Source organism: Schistocerca americana, chromosome 8 (genome assembly GCF_021461395.2).
Source record: "Schistocerca americana isolate TAMUIC-IGC-003095 chromosome 8, iqSchAmer2.1, whole genome shotgun sequence".
NCBI lineage: Eukaryota > Metazoa > Arthropoda > Insecta > Orthoptera > Acrididae > Schistocerca > Schistocerca americana.
Window position 1 is genome coordinate 38,173,737 of NC_060126.1, and position 23,968 is coordinate 38,197,704.

Sequence of the window (23,968 nt, forward strand, 5' to 3'; positions counted from 1 at the left end):
ACCTCGTACTACTTCTTCTTCCCGTCGCGTTTCCGTCCCCTGGTGGAACGAGGCTTGTAGGGACGCTATCCGTGCTCGACGACGTGCTTTACGCACCTTTCGCCGCCATCCTACGTTGGCGAATTGTATTGAATACAAACGACTCCGAGCGCAATGCCGTAGAGTCATCAAAGACAGCAAAAAAGCTTGCTGGGCCTCTTTCACGAGCTCCTTTACCAGTTTTACTCCCTCTTCCGTAGTTTGGGGTAGCCTGCGCCGGCTGTCGGGCATTAAGGCCCACTCCTCGGTACCTGGCCTGACCTCAGGTAATGAGGTCCTTGTTGATCCTGTGGCTGTCTCCAACGCCTTCGGCCGCTTTTTCGCGGAGGTTTCAAGCTCCGCCCATTACCATCCTGCCTTCCTTCCCAGGAAAGAGGCAGACGAGGCTCGGCGACCTTCCTTCCACTCGCTGAATCTGGAGACTTACAATGCCCCCTTTACCATGCGGGAACTCGAACGTGCGCTTGCACTGTCCCGGTCCTCTGCTCCGGGGCCAGATGCCATTCACGTTCAGATGCTGGCCCACCTTTCTCCGGCGGGCAAAAGCTTCCTTCTTCGTACCTACAATCGCGTCTGGACCGAAGGTCAGGTCCCCATGCGTTGGCGTGACGCCGTTGTTGTTCCTATACCCAAACCCGGGAAGGATAGACACCTTCCTTCTAGTTACCGCCCCATTTCTCTTACAAGCTGTGTCTGTAAGGTGATGGAGCGCATGGTTAATGCTCGGTTAGTTTGGATTCTTGAATCTCGACGACTACTTACTAATGTCCAATGCGGCTTTCGTCGCCGCCGCTCCGCTGTTGACCACCTTGTGACCTTGTCGACATTCATCATGAACAACTTTTTGCGAAGGCGCCAAACGGTCGCCGTGTTCTTCGACTTGGAGAAGGCTTATGATACCTGTTGGAGAGGAGGTATCCTCCGCACTATGCACAAGTGGGGCCTACGCGGTCGTCTGCCCCTTTTTATTGATTCCTTTTTAACGGATCGAAAGTTTAGGGTACGTGTGGGTTCCGTATTGTCCGACGTCTTCCTCCAGGAGAACGGAGTGCCTCAGGGCTCCGTCTTGAGCGTAGCCCTTTTTGCCATCGCGATCAATCCAATTATGGATTGCATTCCACCTAATGTCTCAGGCTCTCTCTTTGTCGATGACTTCGCGATCTACTGCAGTGCCCAGAGAACAAGCCTCCTGGAGCGCTGCCTCCAGCGTTGTCTAGACAGCCTCTACTCATGGAGCGTGGCAAATGGCTTCCGGTTCTCTGAAGAGAAGACGGTTTGTATCAACTTTTGGCGATACAAAGCGTTCCTTCCGCCATCCTTACATCTTGGTCCCGTTGTTCTCCCATTCGTGGACACAACTAAGTTTCTAGGGCTCACGTTGGACCGGAAACTGTGTTGGTCTCCACATGTCTCTTATTTGGCGGCCCGTTGTACACGTTCCCTTAATGTCCTCAGAGTTCTTAGCGGTTCATCTTGGGGAGCGGATCGCACTGTCCTGCTTCGCTTGTATCGGTCCATAGTCCGATCGAAGCTGGATTATGGGAGCTTCGTCTACTCGTCCGCTCGGCCATCCCTCTTACGCCGGCTCAACTCCATCCACCATCGGGGGATACGTCTTGCGACCGGAGCCTTCTACACTAGTCCTGTCGAGAGTCTTTACGCTGAAGCTGCCGAGTTACCGTTGACCTACCGGCGCGACATACTGCTGTGTCGGTATGCCTGCCGGCTGTTGTCTATGCCCGACCACCCCTCTTACAAGTCCTTCTTCGCTGATTCTCTCGACCGTCAGTACGGGTTATATGTGTCTGCCCTGCTGCCCCCCGGAGTCCGCTTCCGTCGCCTGCTTCGACAATTGGATTTTGCCCTCCCTACCACCTTCAGAGAGGGTGAGAGCCCGACACCACCTTGGCTCCAGGCTCCGGTTCGTATTTATCTCGACCTCAGCTCACTCCCGAAGGAGGGTACTCCGGCTGCTGTGTATTGCTCACGGTTTGTCGAACTTCGTGCTCGACTTGCTGGTCACACCTTTATTTACACCGATGGCTCCAAAACTGACGATGGTGTCGGCTGTGCCTTTGTCGTCGGGACCGCCACCTTTAAATACCGGCTCCTTGACCAATGTTCCAGCTTTACGGCCGAGCTTTTTGCTCTCCATCAGGCCATTCAGTATGCCCGCCGCCACCGCCATTCATCGTATGTCCTCTGCACTGACTCACTCAGTGCTCTTCAGAGCCTTGGGGCTCCCTATCCGGTCCATCCCTTGATTCACCGAATACAGCAGTCCCTCCATAGTTTCGCTGATAATGGCGGTTCTGTCAGCCTTCTGTGGGTCCCCGGACATGTGGGAGTGCCTGGGAATGAGGCTGCGGATGCTGCAGCCAAGGCTGCAGTCCTCCAGCCTCGCCCAGCCTCCCATTGTGTCCCGTCATCTGACGTTTGTGGGGATGTCTGTAAGAGGCTTGTGTCCTTGTGGTGGGATGCTTGGTCATCCCTCCAAGGAAACAAGCTCCGGGCAGTAAAACCGCTCCCAACTGCTTGGACAACTTCCTCCCGACCATCTCGGCGCGAGGAGGTCCTTCTGACCAGGTTGCGGATTGGGCATTGCCGGTTTAGCCACCGCTACCTGCTCTCTGGTGACCCAGCCCCACAGTGCCCTTGTGGTCAGGCATTAACGGTGCGCCATGTTTTATTGTCGTGTCCCCGTTTTAGTCAATTTCGTGTTGTCCTGTCCCTGCCATCTACCTTACCGGATGTTTTAGCTGATGACGCTCGAGCAGCTGCTCGTCTTCTGCGTTTTATAACTTTAACTGGCTTGACCAAAGACATTTAACCTTTTACTTATTTCATCTGCATCTTTGTCCGGTCCTTTTGATGTCCCCCCATCCCCTTGAGTTTTAGCAGGTTCCTTGTGCTCTGACACCAGTGACTGGGCGCTAATGACCTCAGCAGTTGAGCGCCCTTAAACCCTACCAAAAAAAAAAAAAAAAAAAAGTGCGATGAACGCGTGTTCTTCTGTTTTATGGCATGGTGCACCACGAATTCTTGCCACACGGTGGAACTACCTACAAGTTGATCAAGTCTGCGTGAAGCAATAAGGGGTAAAAGAAAACGGGTTTGTGCGGAAACAGTTCGTCGTTTTTGAATCACAATAATGCATCTGATACCGTTTTGTTGCTTATTCGTGAACTTTTGACAAAAAGAGGCAAATGGTGCCCAAAACTCCATATTCGCTAGACAGTCCCCAGTTTAATTTTCTTCTGTTTACAAAAATAAAGAAAACTTTAAAAACCGGTATTTTTACAACCACATGTGTGATTAAAAACGAATCACCGAGTGAACTGAAAACTGTGCCAAATATGAAGTTTCAGAAATGTTTCGAGGTGTGTTCATAACGATCTAAGAGATGATTGCACAGGCAGACAGGTGTAATTAGAATGTCATGGAAAGAAAAATGTTAAAGAAATCACAAAAGGCTGCCCACAGGCCTCTGCTTTTCCCCAGAGTTCTTGGATGTTGGCATAGGGCCATTGCTGAACCAGCTTTGGAGAATAACAAACACTAGAATCTGCATCGCTTACACAGACAATCTGATAATTATGTCTGCTAACACAATGGCTAAGTTAGAGGAAAATAGTAAGGTAGTTCCTGAAAAACTAAGGAACTCGTGCTTAGAAAGCAAACTAACGATAGCTCTGGGCGAAACAGTTTATATGTGATTAAAAGGAAGTGAACTAGAAATCTCACAATTAGAATAAAAAGACCAACCTGTGAAAAGAAAAGCAGTATACAGTTACCTCGGAATTAACATTGTCAAAAAGCAAAACTTCCATGCACACAAAGAAATCTCCTGCCAGAGAGACCTTAAAATTCTAAATAAAAGAGCAAAAGCCAAAGAAGTTTTCAGCTGCCACTAAGTGCAATGAGAATGTACCACAACACAATCTTACTTGCTATCCTGGGGTATGAGTCAAGTGTTTGGGCTCATAGAGCCACTAAAGTAAGGATAGCACAGGCTCTACAGCAAGCACAAAGGAGTGTACTGTTGAGCCTGGCAGGCGTGTGTCGAACAACACTGCTGCTGCTGGTGGTGGTGGTGGTGGTGGTGGTACTAGGCTTGCTATGAAGGAGAGGCTCAAAAAGTGTGAATGTGATAAGGTACAGGAGAGACTGGGCACAAGAGCCACATCAAATAAAGAAATAAACAGATGCATTGATAAAGAGAATGGCAAGAAATCTGGGACAAGGCAGAAATAGGGAGGAGAACCTACCAGTTCGTTCCTGACCATAAAACAAAGAAAAATAATGACATACTTCCTTCCCACCAAGCTAGCTATACACTGCCTGTCAGGACAGGGTCCTTATCCCAGCTACTTAGCAAAAATGTGACAGTGCGTCAGACAGTTGTGAATGTGGAGCAATCGGCACCCCTGGATAACATCGTCTGGGAATGTGCCATTAGAGAAAATGTTACAGACAAGGACAGGAACACATTTGCAAATGCAACAGGAATTAGGAATTGTGGTGTAAGCCAAACTCACTGACAGATAAAATATCAGCCTGTAGATTGCAATCCTACATGGCTGAAAGGTAGCCGATAAGGGACCATACATCATGATAACGAGATGTGCCATGGCAGAACATCCAGCTACAACCACCTTCTGGAAGCATTGAGGAAATGAGTCTCGGAGAGGCTCTGACAGCTGTCTCGCTCCCAATCGCCGCACCTGGGGTGTGACAGCAGCTCGGCCCCTGTGAATCCTGTGTTGTGCCTCATGCTGGGAACTAATCATCTAGACCAATGGAAAATCCAGTTTGGTTCTGATACAAAGTACTGTAGTGTTGTGTAGTGTAGTGTGTAGCACAGCATAGCATGTAGTGTAGTTCTGGATGAACAGATATCTGTGCACCATCTGGCTGAATATTAGTATGTAGATCTTTTATATGTAGATATTCAATTTCCTCTTAAACATCATAATAGTTAGTTATTACTAACACATGTGAAATTACATTAAAGTCTTCTGTGCTATAATTGTGCCATTTCGTGTGCAATTTTAAGTCTGTTCTTTCATGTAGATAACAGAATGAAAGAATATAGCAAATAAAATAATATATGGTGGTTGTGAATGATTCAAGTTAATGATCTCTGATAACGGAATCACGTTACATCTGATGTTTTCTTATATTTGCAAGCGAAGAATTGGAATTATACGTGTTGACTGTCATTGTCAGTGGTACCTTCAATACAAAGCTCATCTGTAACCTTTCTGCATTTCGTAAAAAAGATTTCTTGTATCATGACTACCTTGTGTACAAATGCACTGTATGTGAGTAAGTCTAGACAGCATGCCAGCTCAAACACTGATGAGCCAAGACCTTACGGCCGCCTGCTTAACCCCGTGTTACTCCAGCTGCAATACGGCAGTGACTGTTTGTGAACTGGATTGGACTGGTCCTCAGTAAGTTTCCAGAGGTACACGTCACCAGATGTTTATGCACAGGCCACACAGTTCCTCTAAACTACAGGCTGATGGTTTGCGGTTGTGAGGCTGGCACCAGTGCTGTTTACTGGTGAGCCAACTTTCAAAGAAGTGTTCTTGTAAACCCCCTCAATAACCACCAAATGGACTGTTGGTGTTTTCCATCGGATTCAAATCAGATAAATTTGCATAAACGTGAGTCTCGAATTACTGTTGTACTATTGTGGCTTTCTGACATGAGTACTTATCCTGCTGGATGACGCCATAACTGTCAGGGCAGACGACGAGCACAAAAGGATGCAGATGGCCGACAGTAATGTTCACATAGCCCACAGCTGTTACGGTGCTGTAGATTACCACCATATGTACCATAGAAGCCCAGTTGATCACCACCCCGTAGCACAGTACTGCCCCGAGCAGCCTGCGTCTGTGGCACGGTGCAGGTTTCGAGTAGCTGTTTACCTACATGTTGGCATATCTGGACACAACCATCAACCACGTGCAAACAATGAGAAACAAGATTCAGAACTACTTGTGCCTCCTCGAGCTTTTTACTCTGTCATCAGACGTGCAACTGATCAGTCTGTCCCTTTTCACAGGGCGTGCAAGCCTCCGATCTCAATGTTCTGTGATGAGGTGTGGACGTTCGACACCTTGTGACCTAGTCTTGGCTTTGTCCTTGTTGAACCAGTTAACCTAGATGTTGATGACAGCAGAAAATGGACAGCTTCTCTCTTTCCAAAATGCCCCTTCCCAGGCGCTCAGTCATAACAGTCTATCCTTTGTCTGAGTCACTTGCGTGACTGGATTTCTCATTTGTGGTACATATTTTTGCTAGAATGAGTCCCCATTCATCTCTGCTCCACGTGTATGTAAGGGGCAGTCACATGAAAACAAGACATATTGAAAAAAGTAACTAATCTGTTTATTATTTCAAAAGTGATCACCATAACTGGTGATATATTTATGCCATTGTGAGTCAAGAGGGTTAATGCCTTCATGCAAAAATGTTTACAGTTGCTTGTGGAACCACGATTGTACCCAGGCGTGCACATCTTCGAAGCAGATAAACAGTTGGAAATATCTTTCTGCAGGGCTCCAGAAATGAGGAAATCACGTGGGGAGAGGTCACAATTGTATGGAAGATGTGTAAGGGCTTCCCAGTGAAATGTCTGCAGTGTACTGCAAATAATCTACCAACTGAATATCAGTTTACATCTTGCCAAGGTTGTTTAGACTATGCTGCAGACATTTTCCTGGGTAGCATTTACGCATACTCCATACCAGCCCCGATCTCTCCTCATGTGATATCCATGTTTTTGGAGTCCTAAGAGACATTTGTGGGCATCAGTCTGCTTTGGATGAAGAAGTGTGTGCCTGTGTTCAGTCATGGTTCCGTAGGGTACCATCAACATCTCTCTGGCATTAATCACTACTAACAGTTATTGTGGTTCTCTAAAAGTCATGTGACGCTACTACGAGATTCAGCATACTCTACTTCCTCTTACGATGTTGTATGTCTGTTAAGAATGTAAAAGTAGTTATACGAGGTACTTCTAGAAGCCCTCACTCTGTATCTTTCTCCTATGTTGTCCCAATTTTTGTCATGTGTATTATTCATGATGCAGTGATATCAGAGGAAGGGAAAGTTACCATAGCTGCTCAGTCACGGATACAAGTGGTTACGGGAGTTGTGAAGCTCCCCAGTGTTCCGCCACAGCTAGCTGCCTCAGCCTGAGCCTGAGCTTGGTTGCTGGATATCGGTACGGTACAGAGCTCCGTGCTATGCACTCCTCTTTGGAAGCAACAACGAGGCCAGTGAATACCACAAAACAGGTTCTTGTCATGTCGCCTCACACCACTTGCATCAAATGGGCAGATGTCTTTGTAGATCAGAATTACAAAAGCAGGTCTTTAGATATTCTGATAGGATCCTGACATTCTTTGCATCACATAAGCTCTTTGCTTCTTGGAAATAGGGAAGGGCTGAAATATCAATATATCAAATTATCAATATTTTCTTGAAATAAAGTTGATATATATTGTCACATTTATAGTATAGATGTATCAGTTAATCGATATTTAATAGTGAATACTGAAAATTATATTTTTGTCTGTCTTTCCTTGACTTGTAGGCACTATAGTTCTCACTGGCAGAGTTTTTGCCCATTCCAACTACTACCAATCTTTGCAATTTGACATTTACTGTCTTACAATCGGCTTAATTTTGAGCACCAGATTGGAATGTGTATGTATCTGCACTGCATATTCATGAAAGCTTCTTACTCCCATGTGTCATTTCTGGCATTGCAAATGACAGGTACAAAGTGAAAAAGGCTCGAATTTCTTGGCAATATTGTATGAGAATGGTGGAAACTAATACTTCCTGTTTCCAACTTTCAGGCGGCATCTTCACTTCTTACTTCCTCATTACTTGGCTCGAGAAAAGATAGAAGCACGTCGAAAGAAATGTACACTTGGTACAAAAATCACACACATTACTGCAGTTGTATATAATGGAAAAAAGACTAAGGTGCCTGAAATGTTGTCATTTCACACCTATTGGCCAGAAATGGCTCAAAAATACTTCACATAACAAGCATCTTCAGTTTTGTCTGAAAGAGTTACTTCCATATTAAACCAGGTTGTGCCAGATAATAGCAACAGACTGAGAGTTCTGTTAATGTCTGATCACGGGTTTCATTAATTAGTCTTTTTGTAAATAAGTGATTTCATAGCATATTGTGTGTCTTTTATTGGTTAATGTTGGATATAATAAAGTACTTGTCAGTTTTTAAATGTATGTTAATCATTTCTGTGACTTTGCTCTTTTTTTTAAAAAAATCCTGGTTATATAGACTAACTCATTGAAGTATTGACATTATTGTCCCTGTATTATTGATGCCTTTTATTAATATTGATATATTAGTAATTTTTAAAAGTTTGCCCATCCCTACTTGGAAAGCATATTAGACAACTCCAGTCATTGCCTCTTGGTTTGAACTCCCACGTGTGTTGGTCTCGAGAGAATCGGCGCTCTCAGTACATCAGTCATAATTGCGGTTTGCTGCAAACTTGTTCAAATTTGTCACACTCTAATTACTCACCTTTGTCACGATGCGATGAGCTGTTCCAGTTGCTTGACTTGTAACTCACCTGTTGTGCATTAATCAACCTAAACAATAAAGAAAAGACAACTGGACTTGATGGGTTATTTCTGTGATTATAGAGGTATACAGATGATGTGAAGGAACTTACTTTCTTTCTAGCAGCAATTTATGTATCTGTTTATTATTTTATTTATCTCGACCAAATGTGAGCTTTCAAGCCCTCGCTTACATCAGACTGGGAACTACAAATATCAAAAATTATTACTGAACATTCTCTATATGAACACTTATGAGATATTGCCACAGTCTGTACTTGATAATCTTCTTACTGTTGTGTCCACCATCTACAGACTGTGATGTTTCAGCTGTGCTTTTCCTTTTCCTTGCAATTCGGCTTTTGACTTTAACCCAGTATTCTCACATTAGCTTCATATATTGTTCCTTCCCTGTTTCAGTTCACATTTTGTCAATTGCGAGTATTGGCTTTCCTTGGAAACCAGGGTGATATCGCAGTTCCTTCTTGATCATAATGTTTTTCCGCATGTCCTCTTGCTTTATATCCAATTTTCTGTCTTGGTGAACCACATGTTCCTGGGTCTCTTTTGAGAAAGTAGCGGAAGATCAGATCACTCAACCTTGTAGGGCTCATATGAGCAATGTGGCCATAGAAAAGAATTATCCTTCAAAGAAAGATATTGTTATCTTTACTACATGTGTGTAGAGTTACAGGCTGTGTTGTGTTTATAATTCAACAATTTTTTTGACTGAGTGTAATATTTTCCTCCAAATCTGTCTTTCTCACATTTATAACAAGTGAATCTGGCAATACTTCACAATTACTAAAAATGTATCAAAATTGAATATACCTCCTAATCTCCTCCTCTGCCTCCTAATCTCCTCCTCCTCCTCTCTTTGTCCCTCTCATCCTTCCCCCTCTCGAAGTCCATTTCCAACCCATTCTCTGTCCATTGAGCCATTATTATTATTATTATTATTATTATTATTATTATTACTGCATATTTGTATTCTGCAGCAGTAGGCTGATCGTAAGCTGGTGGTCCATATAAACAGCTTTCCTGTTTTCTACGAAAGCGGAGTGTGAAGAAGAAAACAGTATTGCACGTTGTTGTGTATACAGTTAATTTCAAATAAACATGTGATGGAAAAGAATGTATATAGGAGAAACAATTTGTCTGGTTGCATCCGAATGTCTATTACAGTATTGTGTAAAAGTTTAAAGTAACCCAGTCAGGAACTCTTAGAGGATTTTGCCAACAATGTTTCTCCTATATATATAACAAATTAATTCATGTATTAAAAATAAGTGTAGCCTATATCCATCTGAATGTTCATCTCCTGGGTCTGTCAGAACTTTTCTTAGAGTATTGTGTAAAAATTTCAAGTAAATTGCTCCAGATATTTTTGAGAGTCCCAGGAACATATGTGTCCTATGTCCAACCACAGGTTTATCAGAGTATCATGTAAAAATTTGAAGTAAATTGGTCAAGAATTTGAGGTTTTTTGCTTAAACATTCTCCCTGTTATATATCAATAGTGCTGAACTGCAACCATATGTGTCAATTTGTTCATACAGTGACATCGTTTGTCAATTTTTATTTAATGTATGGCATTAAATTTATTTTCCAGTCTTTCTTCATCTAATACATATTTTATTAATGAAGTTTATTATAATAATAAGGGTTGAAGCTGAAGCAATGAATTAATATTTGCACCATGGCGTAGACTTGAACTGAGGTCTTCTGCATACTAGGCATATGTAGGCAGGAGACCAAGGCCTCGGACTGGGCTCTGGCACAAATTTTAATTAATTACTTCATCTTCTGCCCTTAGCTAAAATAAATTTGCAGCTCATATGTGTACAGGAAAATGTATTATAATTTTGCATATGCTGCTGATGCTGATGAGGAGGTTGCTGTTTGATACCATCAAAATAATAATCATTTGAAAATGTGTAGCCTTTGTTGGCCCAATCATTTATTAGAGTATTGTGTAAAAATCAAGTAAATCAGTCAAGAATTTTTTTTAAAAAATTGACATAATTATGGCTTGTCTTTAGGTAGTAGTATAGATTTCTCAATAGACCTCTTACATTCGTAGTAAGGTGGTTTGTGCCATATAGGTCATTGAATTTACTGACTAAAGTGTCATATTTTAACAGTGACCATGTCACAGTTTCTGGTAAATCTTAAGCTGAGACATTGCCACAGCTTTGTCGGTATCCTTATAAACAGAAACAGTGACCACTGAAAACTACTGAAATTACAATGCTTAGAGATTACTTCACTTACACACACAAAAAAACACACACACACACACACACACACACACACACACAGACTTATGTAGGTGAGTCAGGTGGCCTTCTTTCTTTTGCTTTTGTGTTGCTGAACACACAGCTTCACTGTACCCAATGTTCTACAATAAGTGGCACGTTTCAGCATAATTTGACTGATGCTGTTATGGTTTCCACCAGAGAATGTATTTTGATAATGTTTGTATTATAGAGTACAGTGTTTTCACGCGCGCTTACTGTCTGTTCCAGGGGGAGCGTATCTGAAGCAGGAGATGACAAATCACAAGGTAAGGAAGCTTCAGTTTCCAAACGTAGTTTCCTACACCATGCACCCACCATGTTGAGGTCACAGATACACCTGTAGCTTACATGCCTCCTATGCCTACAAGTACATAGATTTTAAAGGTGAGCATGTCTGGGGTGGTTATAGCGTCATTTCACACTTGTTCAGTACGAATGCTGCTATTAATGTTAGTGAAGTTAGTTGTGGTGGAGATGCATGCAGTGAACTGTAGACTATTGCCAATAATTAATTCTGTAATGTGCTGACTTTTCCATTGATGTAGTGCTGCAGTCTTTGTACACACTATTAACATATCAGTTGAAATATTGGAAAGAGTTAAGTTATAATTGGCTGAGCAAATAACTGTGGTTGTTGTGGTAGATATATGTGACAAACATAGTATGTGGCTGTCAAAGAATGTGCCTGCCTAGCCTGTCGCTCACTCTCACTCGTGAAAGAAACGAAAAGCTTATCATGCTGCAGAAACATGTTGCTGCATTAAACTGCTCATGCCTTGCCATATAATCAAGGTAAGATGTTTTTTTTCCCCCTTTGGTGAAACCCTTAGTACGAACAATAAAACAGTGTGAAATATAATGAATTTATTATAGAGATGAAAATAGCTTTTAAGAAATGACTTTTTGCCATGTACTGAATTTCATAAAAAATGGCAGCAATTGAAGTATCACAATGAGAATGAATAAGGAGGGAACTTTTTTTCTGGGGGGAGGGGGGGGGGAGTATCTTGGACATAAGGCAAATGGAAGTTAATGGCTAGTGGACACTTTTTTAATAAATAAAAAAAGTTAAGAGCTGGAGATGATCAGAAGGAACCATGCAAGACTGTCGATCCAAACGTTAAGACTTGGCTCCACACATTTGATTCTTAACTCCAGGCAACTGTAATGAGTGACAGGAAAAACCCTGCAAATACGGTAGACGAGGGAATACATGGAAAAGAACATGGGTGCACGGCTTTAGGTTTTCAATACTGAAGATTGCAGGACTTTGATACCGGATCATCATAGAAGATAGTGTCTCAGGTGTACTGTTCACAGGTACTGTAGGGATGTGGATCATTCACAATTTGGAACACTATTGTATGCAAATGTTGGATGCCTCTCATTGCTACCCACAGTAATTGGAGGACTGTGAAGTGTTGGGACAAATACCTCTGACATACTGTACAGCCTTAGTGTCAACATTTCAGAGACATGTTCGTCTTCTATGACGATCTCTCTATATCTCTCTCTCTCTCTCTCTCTCTCTCTCTCTCTCTCTCGCACACGCACACGCACACGCGCACACACACACACACACACACACACACACACACACACACACACACACACACACACACACACACTCTGCACCCATATCATGAGTGCCTTCCTCATTGAGGCAAGAATTGACCGAATGCCATGTCCTGTAGTATATGCATCCTTGGGAGCAGTTTAAATGATGTGCAGCATACTATCACAATGGACCTCCCCATACACTGGATGACCTCAGCAGGGCTTTCGTCAGAGACAAGATGAGCTGGAGCAGCGTCATTTTGCCCACTTAGTGGATGGTGTGCCAAGTAGGATCCAAAAGTATTGAAAATATTGCAAGGAGTGCGGTGGAGCAATGACGATAATGAGTGTTACACTGCACCACAGTTTCTTTTCACAGATGTTTAAAGATTTACACTATTGAACTATCTTTTTTTAACATTCAAATTATTTAGTTTGAAATAGTTGCTTTTTCATTCCACACTTCCCTAGAATCTACAACCAGAAACATTGACAGATGTACAGGTGAAAACTATTTCAGTAATTTATCATTTTCTACAAGACGCTGATATCCCAATAAAATAAGGCACCAGAGTTTGCAATACTACTACTGGTACTGCTACTGGTAATACGTGCACTGGTTGTCATAAAAAAGACCTGCAACCTGAAGGAGGAGGCAGATTGTGATTATTGTTGACAGGCAGGGGTAGACAATACCACAGGAACAAAATTGTTAGATTTTCGGCTTTGAAGGTACAATGTTTACTGCACTATAGGGCCACAAAATGTATGTTGTTAGTATGCCATAAGGTCCCTCACAGTTCTGAATACAAGCACCCAGATGTCGTGGCATGCCACTGTACAGGTTTCGGATGTGGCCCTACGATACTCCAGTCTGTGATGCTTGCACCTGTGCGTGTAGTTTCCGCAGACTGGTGGGTGGAGGTGGAATTCTGGTGACACACTCCACGGCACCCCACACATTCTCGATCGGGAAGAGGTGGGGCAGTGCCACTGGCCGTGGCAGAGTATCCGCAGCTTCAAGGCTCGCTCAGGAGGTGGCAGCGGTATGAGGACGAGTGTTATCCTTTCTGAATAAGGCACGAATGTGGGCACTTGCAGATGGCGAGGCCACCGGCTGCAGGGCCACCCGACTTACCAGAGTCGCACGATGTGGCCTCTCTCGAACTTGTATAACTAGGCAACCCACTGTCTCAAGTGGCCGGCAAAGCCATTTGGGGCCCTTTTGTACCAAATCGTAGATACAACATAAAGGCCCCTCCCACATTTGATGCAAATGTAATAATTGCCATAGTCGATTGTGTGCAAAATAAACACCCAGCATGCAGTGCATCAGTAAGGTTCTTCTGGGTGCAGCTATTTTTATGATAATCAGTGAATGTGGATTGCAAAATTTTCTTTGTAACTAATCAATCATTGGAAGGATGACCTCACCAGGCTCATTTTATGAAAGTGGCGATACAGGAGGAATGAACATGAACATTTCTGTGTTGTGTTGTGCCATCAATTTCCACAAGGAAGTATACCTAGATGGACATTTAAGGCACACAAATTTGACAGCTTTCTTTTAAGTAGCCAGTGATTGTGGTATAGAAGAGGGAGTATTGTTTGCAGAGCAATAGGTAAAATGTAAAGAAGAAGAGCACAAATCCTTTTGAATGTGCACATGTAAAAACAATGTAGAGCATTGTAAAAAAGAGATTTTTCTCGTGCATTCTCGCATTCTGTGAGCTGAAGCTTTCCGAGAGAGTGAGCGTCAATGTGCCAGTAAGATAAGCATAAATTACGTTTTTAATCTAGAGTAGAATAATATGGACTTCTTTCCTGTGTGCAGTGCGATGATTGTTATTAGTAATAGTATTTTGCATTTTTGAGTCGGTGGCATTATAGAAATATATGTTCAGTGAAGACCCTTGTGAATAAAACAGTGTTTGTGAAAACATTTCCAGGGAACCTGGCAGCTATCTTCAGGCGAGCAGGCAATAGTGTTCAGCAGGCCCCCATCTGTGCGAGGCTATTACATTCAGACCCTGCTGCTTACGAATACGATTCAGCAAAAAGTAGGGGCAAATATTGTCAGATATTAATTTAAACCATTGCAGTACAGTATGGGTTTGTAGCTAGTGCCGGTGTTGTCTGGTCAGTGGTATCCTGCAGTAGGCTAGCGACCATGACAAACGGTGCAGTCTCGAGGTACTGCTCGTTGTTAGTGGAGGTCATTCTTAAGTGAACTGCACTGAGCAGTTGTCTTATCTGCAAACTGTAGTTTGACTCAATGCCTTAAGACTGTTGCCTCAATCTGGTCTATTCCGGGAAACTCTCCAGACAAATGCCGTATTAATTAGCATGGAGTAAGAAAGGCTCGTGTTTATGGGAATTTGGAAGAAGCATCTAATAATCTCTTGTTGCATGCTGTCAGAGTTCCAAATAAGTATTTTCTTTTGTGTATTTCTAATTTTCTGTCTGTCTCTCTCTGTCTGTCTCTCTCTGTCTGTCTCTCTCTGTCTGTCTCTCTCTGTCTGTCTGTCTCTCTCTGTCTGTCTCTCTCTGTCTGTCTCTCTCTGTCTGTCTCTCTCTGTCTGTCTCTCTCTGTCTGTCTCTCTCTGTCTGTCTCTCTCTGTCTGTCTCTCTCTGTCTGTCTGTCTCTGTCTGTCTGTCTCTGTCTGTCTGTCTCTCTGTGTCTGTCTGTCTGTGTGTCTCTGTGTATGTCCATCTATCTATAACATGTCAGGAGACAGAGGCTATGTGACTGTGGTGTTGTGTATTTCTTATTACTTAAGACAGAATATATTACAAAACTGTTATTGTTCTACTTAGGGTTTTTCATACATTGTCTAATGTAACAGCCAATACAATTGCAAGAATACAAAATAATTGTCAGTTCACATGTGGAAACACACATACTGCTTGGTTAAAAATACGCAAAAGAAATATAGTCAATTCCTATGTGCTGCCTGTAGTACCGTGAACTTGATTGCCTTAATCAAATCTCCATGCAAACTCTGGCTGTATCTACCATCTGCCGTTATAAAGTGACACCCTTAAAAAAAGGAAGATAATTAACTAGATTTTCCACAGTTTCCTAAATTTATAACTTTTCAGTAACACAATAAGAGCATAATTGTTGCAGACCTGTAGGTTTAAACTTAGCATATAAATGTACAGTGGTACATTGTTGGGTTGTATAAGTAGGGGAAGGCTTTAAATTATCTCTTTGTGCAGCTACGCAGTGTTCTTTGTCAAACACTACACTTGTGAATAATTACAGCTGGTTAGGGCAGTCATTGGAAGCTATATATTTTCGTATGAACATTGGAACCAAAACTGGAAACTTGAGGGCCTCTTGTACGTGGACTTAAAGCACTGGTCTCCACCACCTGTGAGGGCCAATGTTCAAATATCTGTTATGCTATTCCCATTTACAATTTCCATGATTTCTCCTATCCCACTTACACTTTTTCGTTATTTGTGTATGCTTTTTTTCTGTTTTGCTATCTGTAGTCATATTTTTGTTGGACCAATTCCTGTTGGCTGTAAACCTGGACATGTTATTTATTGAGGTTAGTGTATTAAAGTACAGTTAGATGAAAGGAAGAGCCACAGGCAGTTTGACATCTTCATCTGAAAGGATAAGAGTTGACCGTTTCCAAATTCTGTTATCTTTATGTAACAAAAATTTTCAGTAATGAGAAAAAACTGCCACTTAGTTGTTATTTAGTTTTTATTAGTAGTTATGTATTACTTTTTTGTATTCTGGATTTGTATTTGTATGTCCCATAAATCACACTACAGTATTTTTATTTAAAATGAATAATTTACTTTGAATGTAAAGACTTTTGCAACTGTAATATGGGCATAAGGGTTTTGGCTCTCTCTCTCTTTTTTTTTTTTTTTTTTTTTTTTTTTTTTTTTTTTTTTTTTTTTTTTTTTTTTTTTTTTTTTTTTTTCACTGTCGTAATTTTTATGCCTTGTTCCATGTTGGATGGTTCAAGTCACAACAAAAAAACTCCTGCCACGACAAGAACACTTTGACATACAGAGAGTCCTTGCAATGCAAAAGAAAGTAATTCATGACAACACACACACACACACACACACACACACACACACATATATAAATTTATTTAAATATATTTTTGGAAACACATACATGTTGATTAGAAAGTGAAAACTGCAAGTGATGTGTGATAATAAGTGTGGGTGGAAAGCCACTAGAAATTGGCCAGCAGGAGCATGGGGACAGAATGAACACATCTCCAGGACCACACATATGGACTCAAAACCCTAGAAATCTTGATACCAAAGGATGATTTAACATAATGAATTTTGTGCTACAAAAGTTGTTTCTAATTGGAAAATATGACAAAATGTAACATAGTAACACAATGTAATTATTACATAATACATTTATTATATGTATAAAAATAAACATGTATTATGGGCCACTGAAGATGCTTCATAAATAAAAAAAAGAAAACAAGTATAGCAAAAAACTGTGCTACCTTCCAATTAGTTGTATAGATGAAACACATCTCTGTGAATTTTGAAGCAACTGAGGAACGATGGAAAATGTATGCCTAAGTTTTCGTCGTTCTTATGGGTGTCTGAAAACAGCACATATACAGGTGGTGGTAGTATAATGTACACAAGGTATAAAAGGGAGGTGCATTGGCGGAGCTGTTGCTTGTACTCGTTTGATTTATGTGAAAAGGTTTCTGACAGGATTATGGCCACATGACAGGAATTAATGGATTTTAAATGCAGAATGGTAGTTGGAGCTAGATGAATGCGATATTCCATTGTGAAAATTGCTGGGGAATTCAATATTCCACGATCCACAGTGTCAAGAGGTTGCCAAGAATATCACATTTCAGGCATTACCTCTCACCACGGACAAGGCAGTGGCTGACAGCCTTCATTAAACTATTGAGAACAGCAGAGTTTGCATAGAGTTGTCAATGCTAAGAGGCACGAAAAACTATGCGAAACAACTGCAGAAATCAATGTGGGACTTACGATGAGTATATCATTTCGGACCGTTCGGCAAAATTTGGCGTTCGTGGGTTATGGCAGCAGACAACCAGTGTATCTTCACTAACAGCTTGAAATTTCCTGCAGTGCCACTTCTGGGCTCATGTTCATATAGGTAGGACCCAAGACAACCGGAAAACCTTGGCCTGGTCAGATGAGTCCAGATTTCAGATGCTAAGAGCTGACGGTAGGGTTTGAGTATGGCGTAGACTCCACAAAGACGTGGCCTGAGATTGTCAACGAGGCACTGGACAAGCTGGTGGTGGCTCCATAATGGTGTGGGCTGCACTTACATGGAATGGACTGTGTCCTCTGGATGTCTGGCTACTTGGAGACTATTTGAACAATTCATAAACATCATGTTCCTAAACAGTGATGGAATTTTTATGAATGAGAAGGTGGATGTCACCAGGCCATAATTATTCACAATTGTTTGAAGGACATTCTGGACAGTTTGAGCGAATGATTTGGCCACCCAGATCACCCAACATGAATCCCATCAAGCATTTGTAGGAGATAATTGAGAGGACAGTTTGTGCTCAAAATACTGCACTGGCAACACTTTCACAATTATGGACAGCTGTCGAGTCAGTGTGGCTCAGTCTTTCTGCAGGGGTCTTCTAACGATTTGGTGAATCCGTGCCATATACAGTTGCTGCATCACACCCGGCGGGAGGAGGTCCGACAAGATATTAGGAGATATTCCACGATGTTTGTCACTTCAGTGAAAACCAGAAAATGCAATCTGGGTGTAATAGTTTGTGGGGATATGAAATAGATTGGTCACTCTGTTATAATTAAAGCAGTGGGCAGGCTTCATTTCATTGGTAGGTTACTGGGAATTTGCAGTCAGCCTGCAAAGGGCATTGCTGACAAATCACTTGTGCTACCCATCTCAGAATATTACTCAAGTGTGTCAAGCCCTTGCAAAATAGAACTAACTGGGGGATTAAATGAATACAAAGAAGGGCAGCACAAACAGTCACAGGTTTGTTTGATTAGCAGAAGAGCATTATAGAAATGCTGAAAAACTTGAACTGGTAAACACATCAAGATAGGTGCCAACAATGCTGTGAAAACCTGCTACAGAGTTTTAAGAACCAGTATTAACTGAGGAATCTAGTAATATTCTTCAGCCTCCTATGTATCATTCCTGTAGGGACTGTGGAGAGAAGAGTAAACTAATTGCAGTGTGCACAGGAAGCACGTAAGCAGTCTTCCTGTGCCTGCTGTGCTCCATATGGAAACGTGTTGGAAAGAAACCCTAATATATGGTGCAATGGGAAGTGTGCGCTGTCATAAACTTTGCGGTGGTTTGCAGAATAAATATATAGATGAAAAGTACAACTTGTAGTCGAGGTTGACATAAAATACAGGCATATAGTTGAACCGTACTAAAAAGTACTCGGTTAACAAGCTGCATCAGACTGGAATATAATACCAGGCCTTTGGTAGCTACTGCCATCATAATCATAGTTATTACCATTGGAATGGTCTTCTAGAAGTAACTTAACACTACCTGAATTACAATCAATACATATATTCTTTAGATCTTCTCGTGGTTACATGATACACCACTTATCTTGAAAATGTGAATGCATATAATGTTAACTTCTTATTAGCAGATATAAGCAATAAATTTATCTAAGAGAAATTCTTGTTATGTGGAAGATACTGTTGGTGACGGGGATTAACTCAGTGCTGAAACTAATGGAACTTATTTATCTTAAAAGTAATATGTTTGGCTGCCTAATTGTAGTGTTGCTTGTTGTATGACTAGGTCTAACATTTGCATGATGTGTCTGAATAAGGAATTGTACAATGAGTTACTTTACATTATTTGTAAGTTTAGTAGTGAACATTGAAATACTAAATTAATTTTGGAAAGAAAATAATGTGACTGTAGCTTGTTTCACAGCTGCTAACAATTGACATAATGAAATTTCTTACTAATGTGGCAACCCACATTTAAAAAACTCAAACTATATATTGACAATTGCTGCAGGAACGATGCCTCAGTATCACGTATCGAAGAACTTTGCCGACCGGCGCTACAAAGTTCAGAGTGCTCGCACATACTTCTACCTCAATGAAGCCCAGTGTGAACGCAACATGGAAACATTCCACGATTGTTTGGAGGCTGTCTCAGGTAAGAAATAACTACAAAAAGAAATTGTCTTTTTAATTATATCTAAAACACCCTTCAGTGTGGGAGGCCTGTGTACTTGAGACATTCTGTCAGTTGTCAAAGCATGTGTCATGATTTGTGTGTGTACACATTCAGTTGCTTGGACATTGTCTGATTGTTGGTTTAAGGCCTGCTTTTATAGTTACCTTATTGCCATAAAGAAAAAGTGGCCATATATGATGATGATTACATTTTGGTCACTGGACAGTAATTTTAGTGGCTGATAAATTCACATTATATGCCCTTATCACATTTTTAATAATAATTTGGTTTGGAAAGCTGATAATAACTTGCAGTATTTCATTGTCTGATCAGTAATATTTCTCAAAAATTTCAACTATTGTCTCCATAACATTTTTGCTGTCCTAAGAGTAGGAGGAAAGCTATCAGTGAAGCTCTGTCTTCAGATCTAAGTTATTGTTTGCTGGCATTAAAACATAATGCCATGACTTAAGATACAGAATATCATTGTTTGTGGCAATAGCAAAGAAACCTTAAGTTGCTTAACACTGCTGGTCAATTCATGTGAGGCACTTATGTGTGAAGCACACAGGAATAGATTGATTAAATGTTATGTTACCAATACTCCACACTTAGTCATTATTTATTGAGTGAGACAGATGAGAAACTGCATAATTAAAAGTGCCTGCTCTACTGGTTCCGGCAGACAGTGTGCAGATGCATTTGTGTTTTAATGTACCTATTCAATAAATTCTGATTTAGATGTGAACAGACTGAGAGGTAAAGTGTCCACACTAGGGTATCTTTTGTGCAAGGTGCCAAGAGGGTAACACCTCTGTGGGAGAGGCTGTGGCAACCCATATGGTTTCATGATGAGTGGCAAAATAGTTTCAAGATTCAACAATAAATGGTTGCAGAGGCATCTGCTACCATTCAGTATCCGCCTTTTTTCAAACTGGCGCTGAATTGCTATGTCTGTCTGTATGTTCTTCAGACAACAAGTGACTTCTTTTTCTGTGTGTAATAAGTAGATTACTGTAGCCATTTGAAATTAGGTTGACTGACACTGGAAACATTATGAGGCAATGTAATGTTGTAGTTATAACATAACATTCCTTTTCATTCACAGTATAGCTATATGTGTGATGTAAAATATATTGCTTCGTTATGGAGACGTTCCACAGAATCTTTCTTAAAAATATGTTATCTGCTGATATTGTAATTTTATGTGAAGTAAGCTTCTTTTGTTGGCAGTACTGTGAATTTTTCAGCCAATAAATTTTACTGTGAATTTATTAAAAAAAACCCTCATGTGAGTGGGCAGCACCAAACCACCTTCATAGTAACTAAAAAGATGAAAATTTTTACTAATCAGTTTATAGTTGGATATTTTGTTTGTTTACTCAACACTTCTTGGTTTCTTGAGTGTGCTAGTTACTTTAATCATTAACTGAATCTCGGGAATGACATTTCAGTTTTTGTGAGAATGACAGGAGGGCAGAAAGGTGTAAGAGAGATGAAGTTATGACAGCGAAAGGTTTCAGAGTGCTATATAAGATAACAAAAAGGTGAAGAAGCAGGATTATCCAAGGATGAAGGTGAACATAGTGGAATAGAACAGAGGTACATCTGTCTATATCTACAAGATTACTGTGCTGTTCACAATAAAGTGCCTGGCAGAGGGTTCAATGAACCACCTTCGAGCTGTTTCTCTACTGTTCCACTCTTGAACGGTGTGTGGGAAAAATGAGCACTTAAATTTTTCTGTGCCCTACTTTCTCTTATTTTATCATGATGATCATTTCTTCCTATGTAGGTGGGTGCCAACAGAATGTTTTTGCACTCTGAGGAGAAAAATGGGGATTCTCATTACATGTGAAGGTTCCATTGCAAAGAAAGACGTCTTTGTTTTTATGATTGTCACTCCAATTCACTTATCATGTCTGTGACACTATCTCCCCTATTTCGCGATAGTACAAAACGAGCTGCTCTTCTTTGAACTTTTTTGATGTCATCCGTCAGTCCCACCTGATGCGGATCCCAAACGGCACAGCAATACTACAGGATGGGGCGGACAAGCGTGGTGTAAGCAGTCTCTTTAGTAGACCTGTTGCGCCTTCTAAGTGTTCTGCCAATGAGTCACAGTCTTTGGTTTGTTCTACCCACAACATTATCTATGTGATCATTCCAATTTAGTTTATTTGTAATTGTAATCCCTAAGTATTTACTTGAATTTACAGCCTTCACACTTTTCTTTATTCTGGGTCAATTGTCACTTTTTGCATCATATCGATATCTTACCTAAATCATTTTGCAATTCATTTTGGTCATCTGATGACTTAACAAGATGTTAAACGACAGCATCACCTGCAAACAATCTAATATTGCTACTCAGATTGTCTCCTACATCATTAATATATATCAGGAACAATAGAGGGCCTTTAACGCTTCCTGGGGAATGCCGGATATTACTTCTGTTTTTGCTCGATTCCTTTCCGTCGATTACTACGTTCTGTGATCTTTCTGAAAGGAAATTATTCAGTAATAACAATAACCTGTTGTGACACAAACTGGATCAACACTGCCAAAAATGCTTCTCAGATCTCCAGGCTAAACCTATCTTGTTTGCGATACAGCACAAACATTGCCTAACCAGAGTTGTGCCCTGAACAACGGACTTAAATTAATTGATATGTATAATTTTTTCAGTTTACATTAATTGCACAAAACAGGATTATGTACAATATAAAAATGTACCACTAATATTTCAGACCTACTCAAAGAGGACTTAACACATCTTCAGCAAATAGGATATGCCTCCTTTACTTCCAGGAACACTATAGGCTTAATTTAATTTGGAGGAATAATATAATTCTGTGTCTTGAACACTTTTTAATTTTAGTAATTATGAAACTTGAAAAATCAACAGAATCTGTCAAATAAGAAAGGAACAAATGAGTAGTAGTTCTATAAATAGCACTAAATTTTAGAGACATACAATATACATAAAATAAAACACAGCAAAAATACCACATTAAAAGGGTATTAATAGGAAGTATCTCATCTGTCATTCCAATTATAGCCGTTCCATGAACTGATGCTAACCATTTAGTGTGGCAGCCTGCCATAAATGAAACAACTGTGGCCATTAGGTGACATAACTGCAATGTGATTTTCTTGTCAAAATTCAAACATAAGATCTGAAATTTCCTATAAATAAATCAATAAAAATTACTGTGGAACTCCTTGGTGGAACCATTTTAATATACATTAGGTAAGAGAGCACATAATACTCCTTTGTTTTTTGGAAATGGTTTCTATAAACTATAATAATCATTTTATTATTACAATAAACAAAGGGTGTAAAAATATACCAAGGCAGTTTAAAAATTTTACCAAAGGTGCCAAAAAGCTAAGTTTTAAATGTACTGGAAGAAGCAAATATCTTTGTTCCCAGTAAGAGAAACACACACTGCTTTCTTAATGAACAAAATTATTTCAGATGAAACTGATATTTTGACGACTTTAAAGACATACTGGTAGAAAGTGAGATTGGCAGGCCACATCGGAGTAGATGTTTACCTGCCCTCTAGTGTGGCTAATTTGGCCACTAGCTGCATTGTATATGGTGACAGCTCCAATGTCAACATGCCAAGTAAACACAATAATACCAGTGTCTACCCTCAATGTTAATTTAAAAATTTTGATGCCCTTACTACATAGGGTGAACCAAAATATGCCCCATTAGTTAAGTCTATATATTGCATTAGAATTCTGGTTAGATTAAGAGTCTAGTAGCTGATCCAGTTTAAGGTCCGAGCAACACGAGGCATTACTTGGAGTGCCAAGTTGAGAGAAGCACCCAAGTGCCTGATTTGCATGTGGGGTGTGTCACAGTTAGTCGCAAAAAAACTGACACAGGTGAAACTGCACAAGAAAAAAGGGGTGTACCTGTTTTGTATAAGACCTACTGAAATTCCTGTATAATAATTAAGCAGCCACAGACAATGTCACTTTGTAAAATTAGAAAATAAAAAAAAATACATCTGTAGCTGGAATCACACTCAAATTTGAGTATTCAAACAGAAAGCTCTACCTATTATACTTGCTGGGCAACACAGATGCACTGTATTTATTGAAGGTACTTGCTATGCATGGTTATAGTGTTGTCAAACTGCCATTCTTTGATATCCATTTTCTACAAAAAAATTTATGGAGCAAATGCAAAGAGCCACACTGTGATGACAGAGCATGTGAGTTTTGGTTCTTC

The 23,968-nt window shown here is 40.8% G+C and overlaps 1 protein-coding gene across 2 annotated transcripts in view; it reads left to right on the plus strand.

The window, feature by feature from the left end:
* Nucleotides 1–23,968, plus strand: part of LOC124545137 (proline dehydrogenase 1, mitochondrial-like) — a 272,802-nt gene that overhangs the window by 202,184 nt on the left and 46,650 nt on the right. Inside the window, exons 3-5 of one of the 2 annotated variants that reach the window (XM_047123961.1) lie at nt 11,190–11,227; nt 14,468–14,578; nt 19,555–19,698. In XM_047123961.1, coding sequence (XP_046979917.1) covers nt 11,190–11,227; nt 14,468–14,578; nt 19,555–19,698 — 293 coding nt within the window. The remainder of the gene's footprint in view (nt 1–11,189; nt 11,228–14,467; nt 14,579–19,554; nt 19,699–23,968) is intronic. The other variant, XM_047123962.1, reaches the window with a different exon arrangement.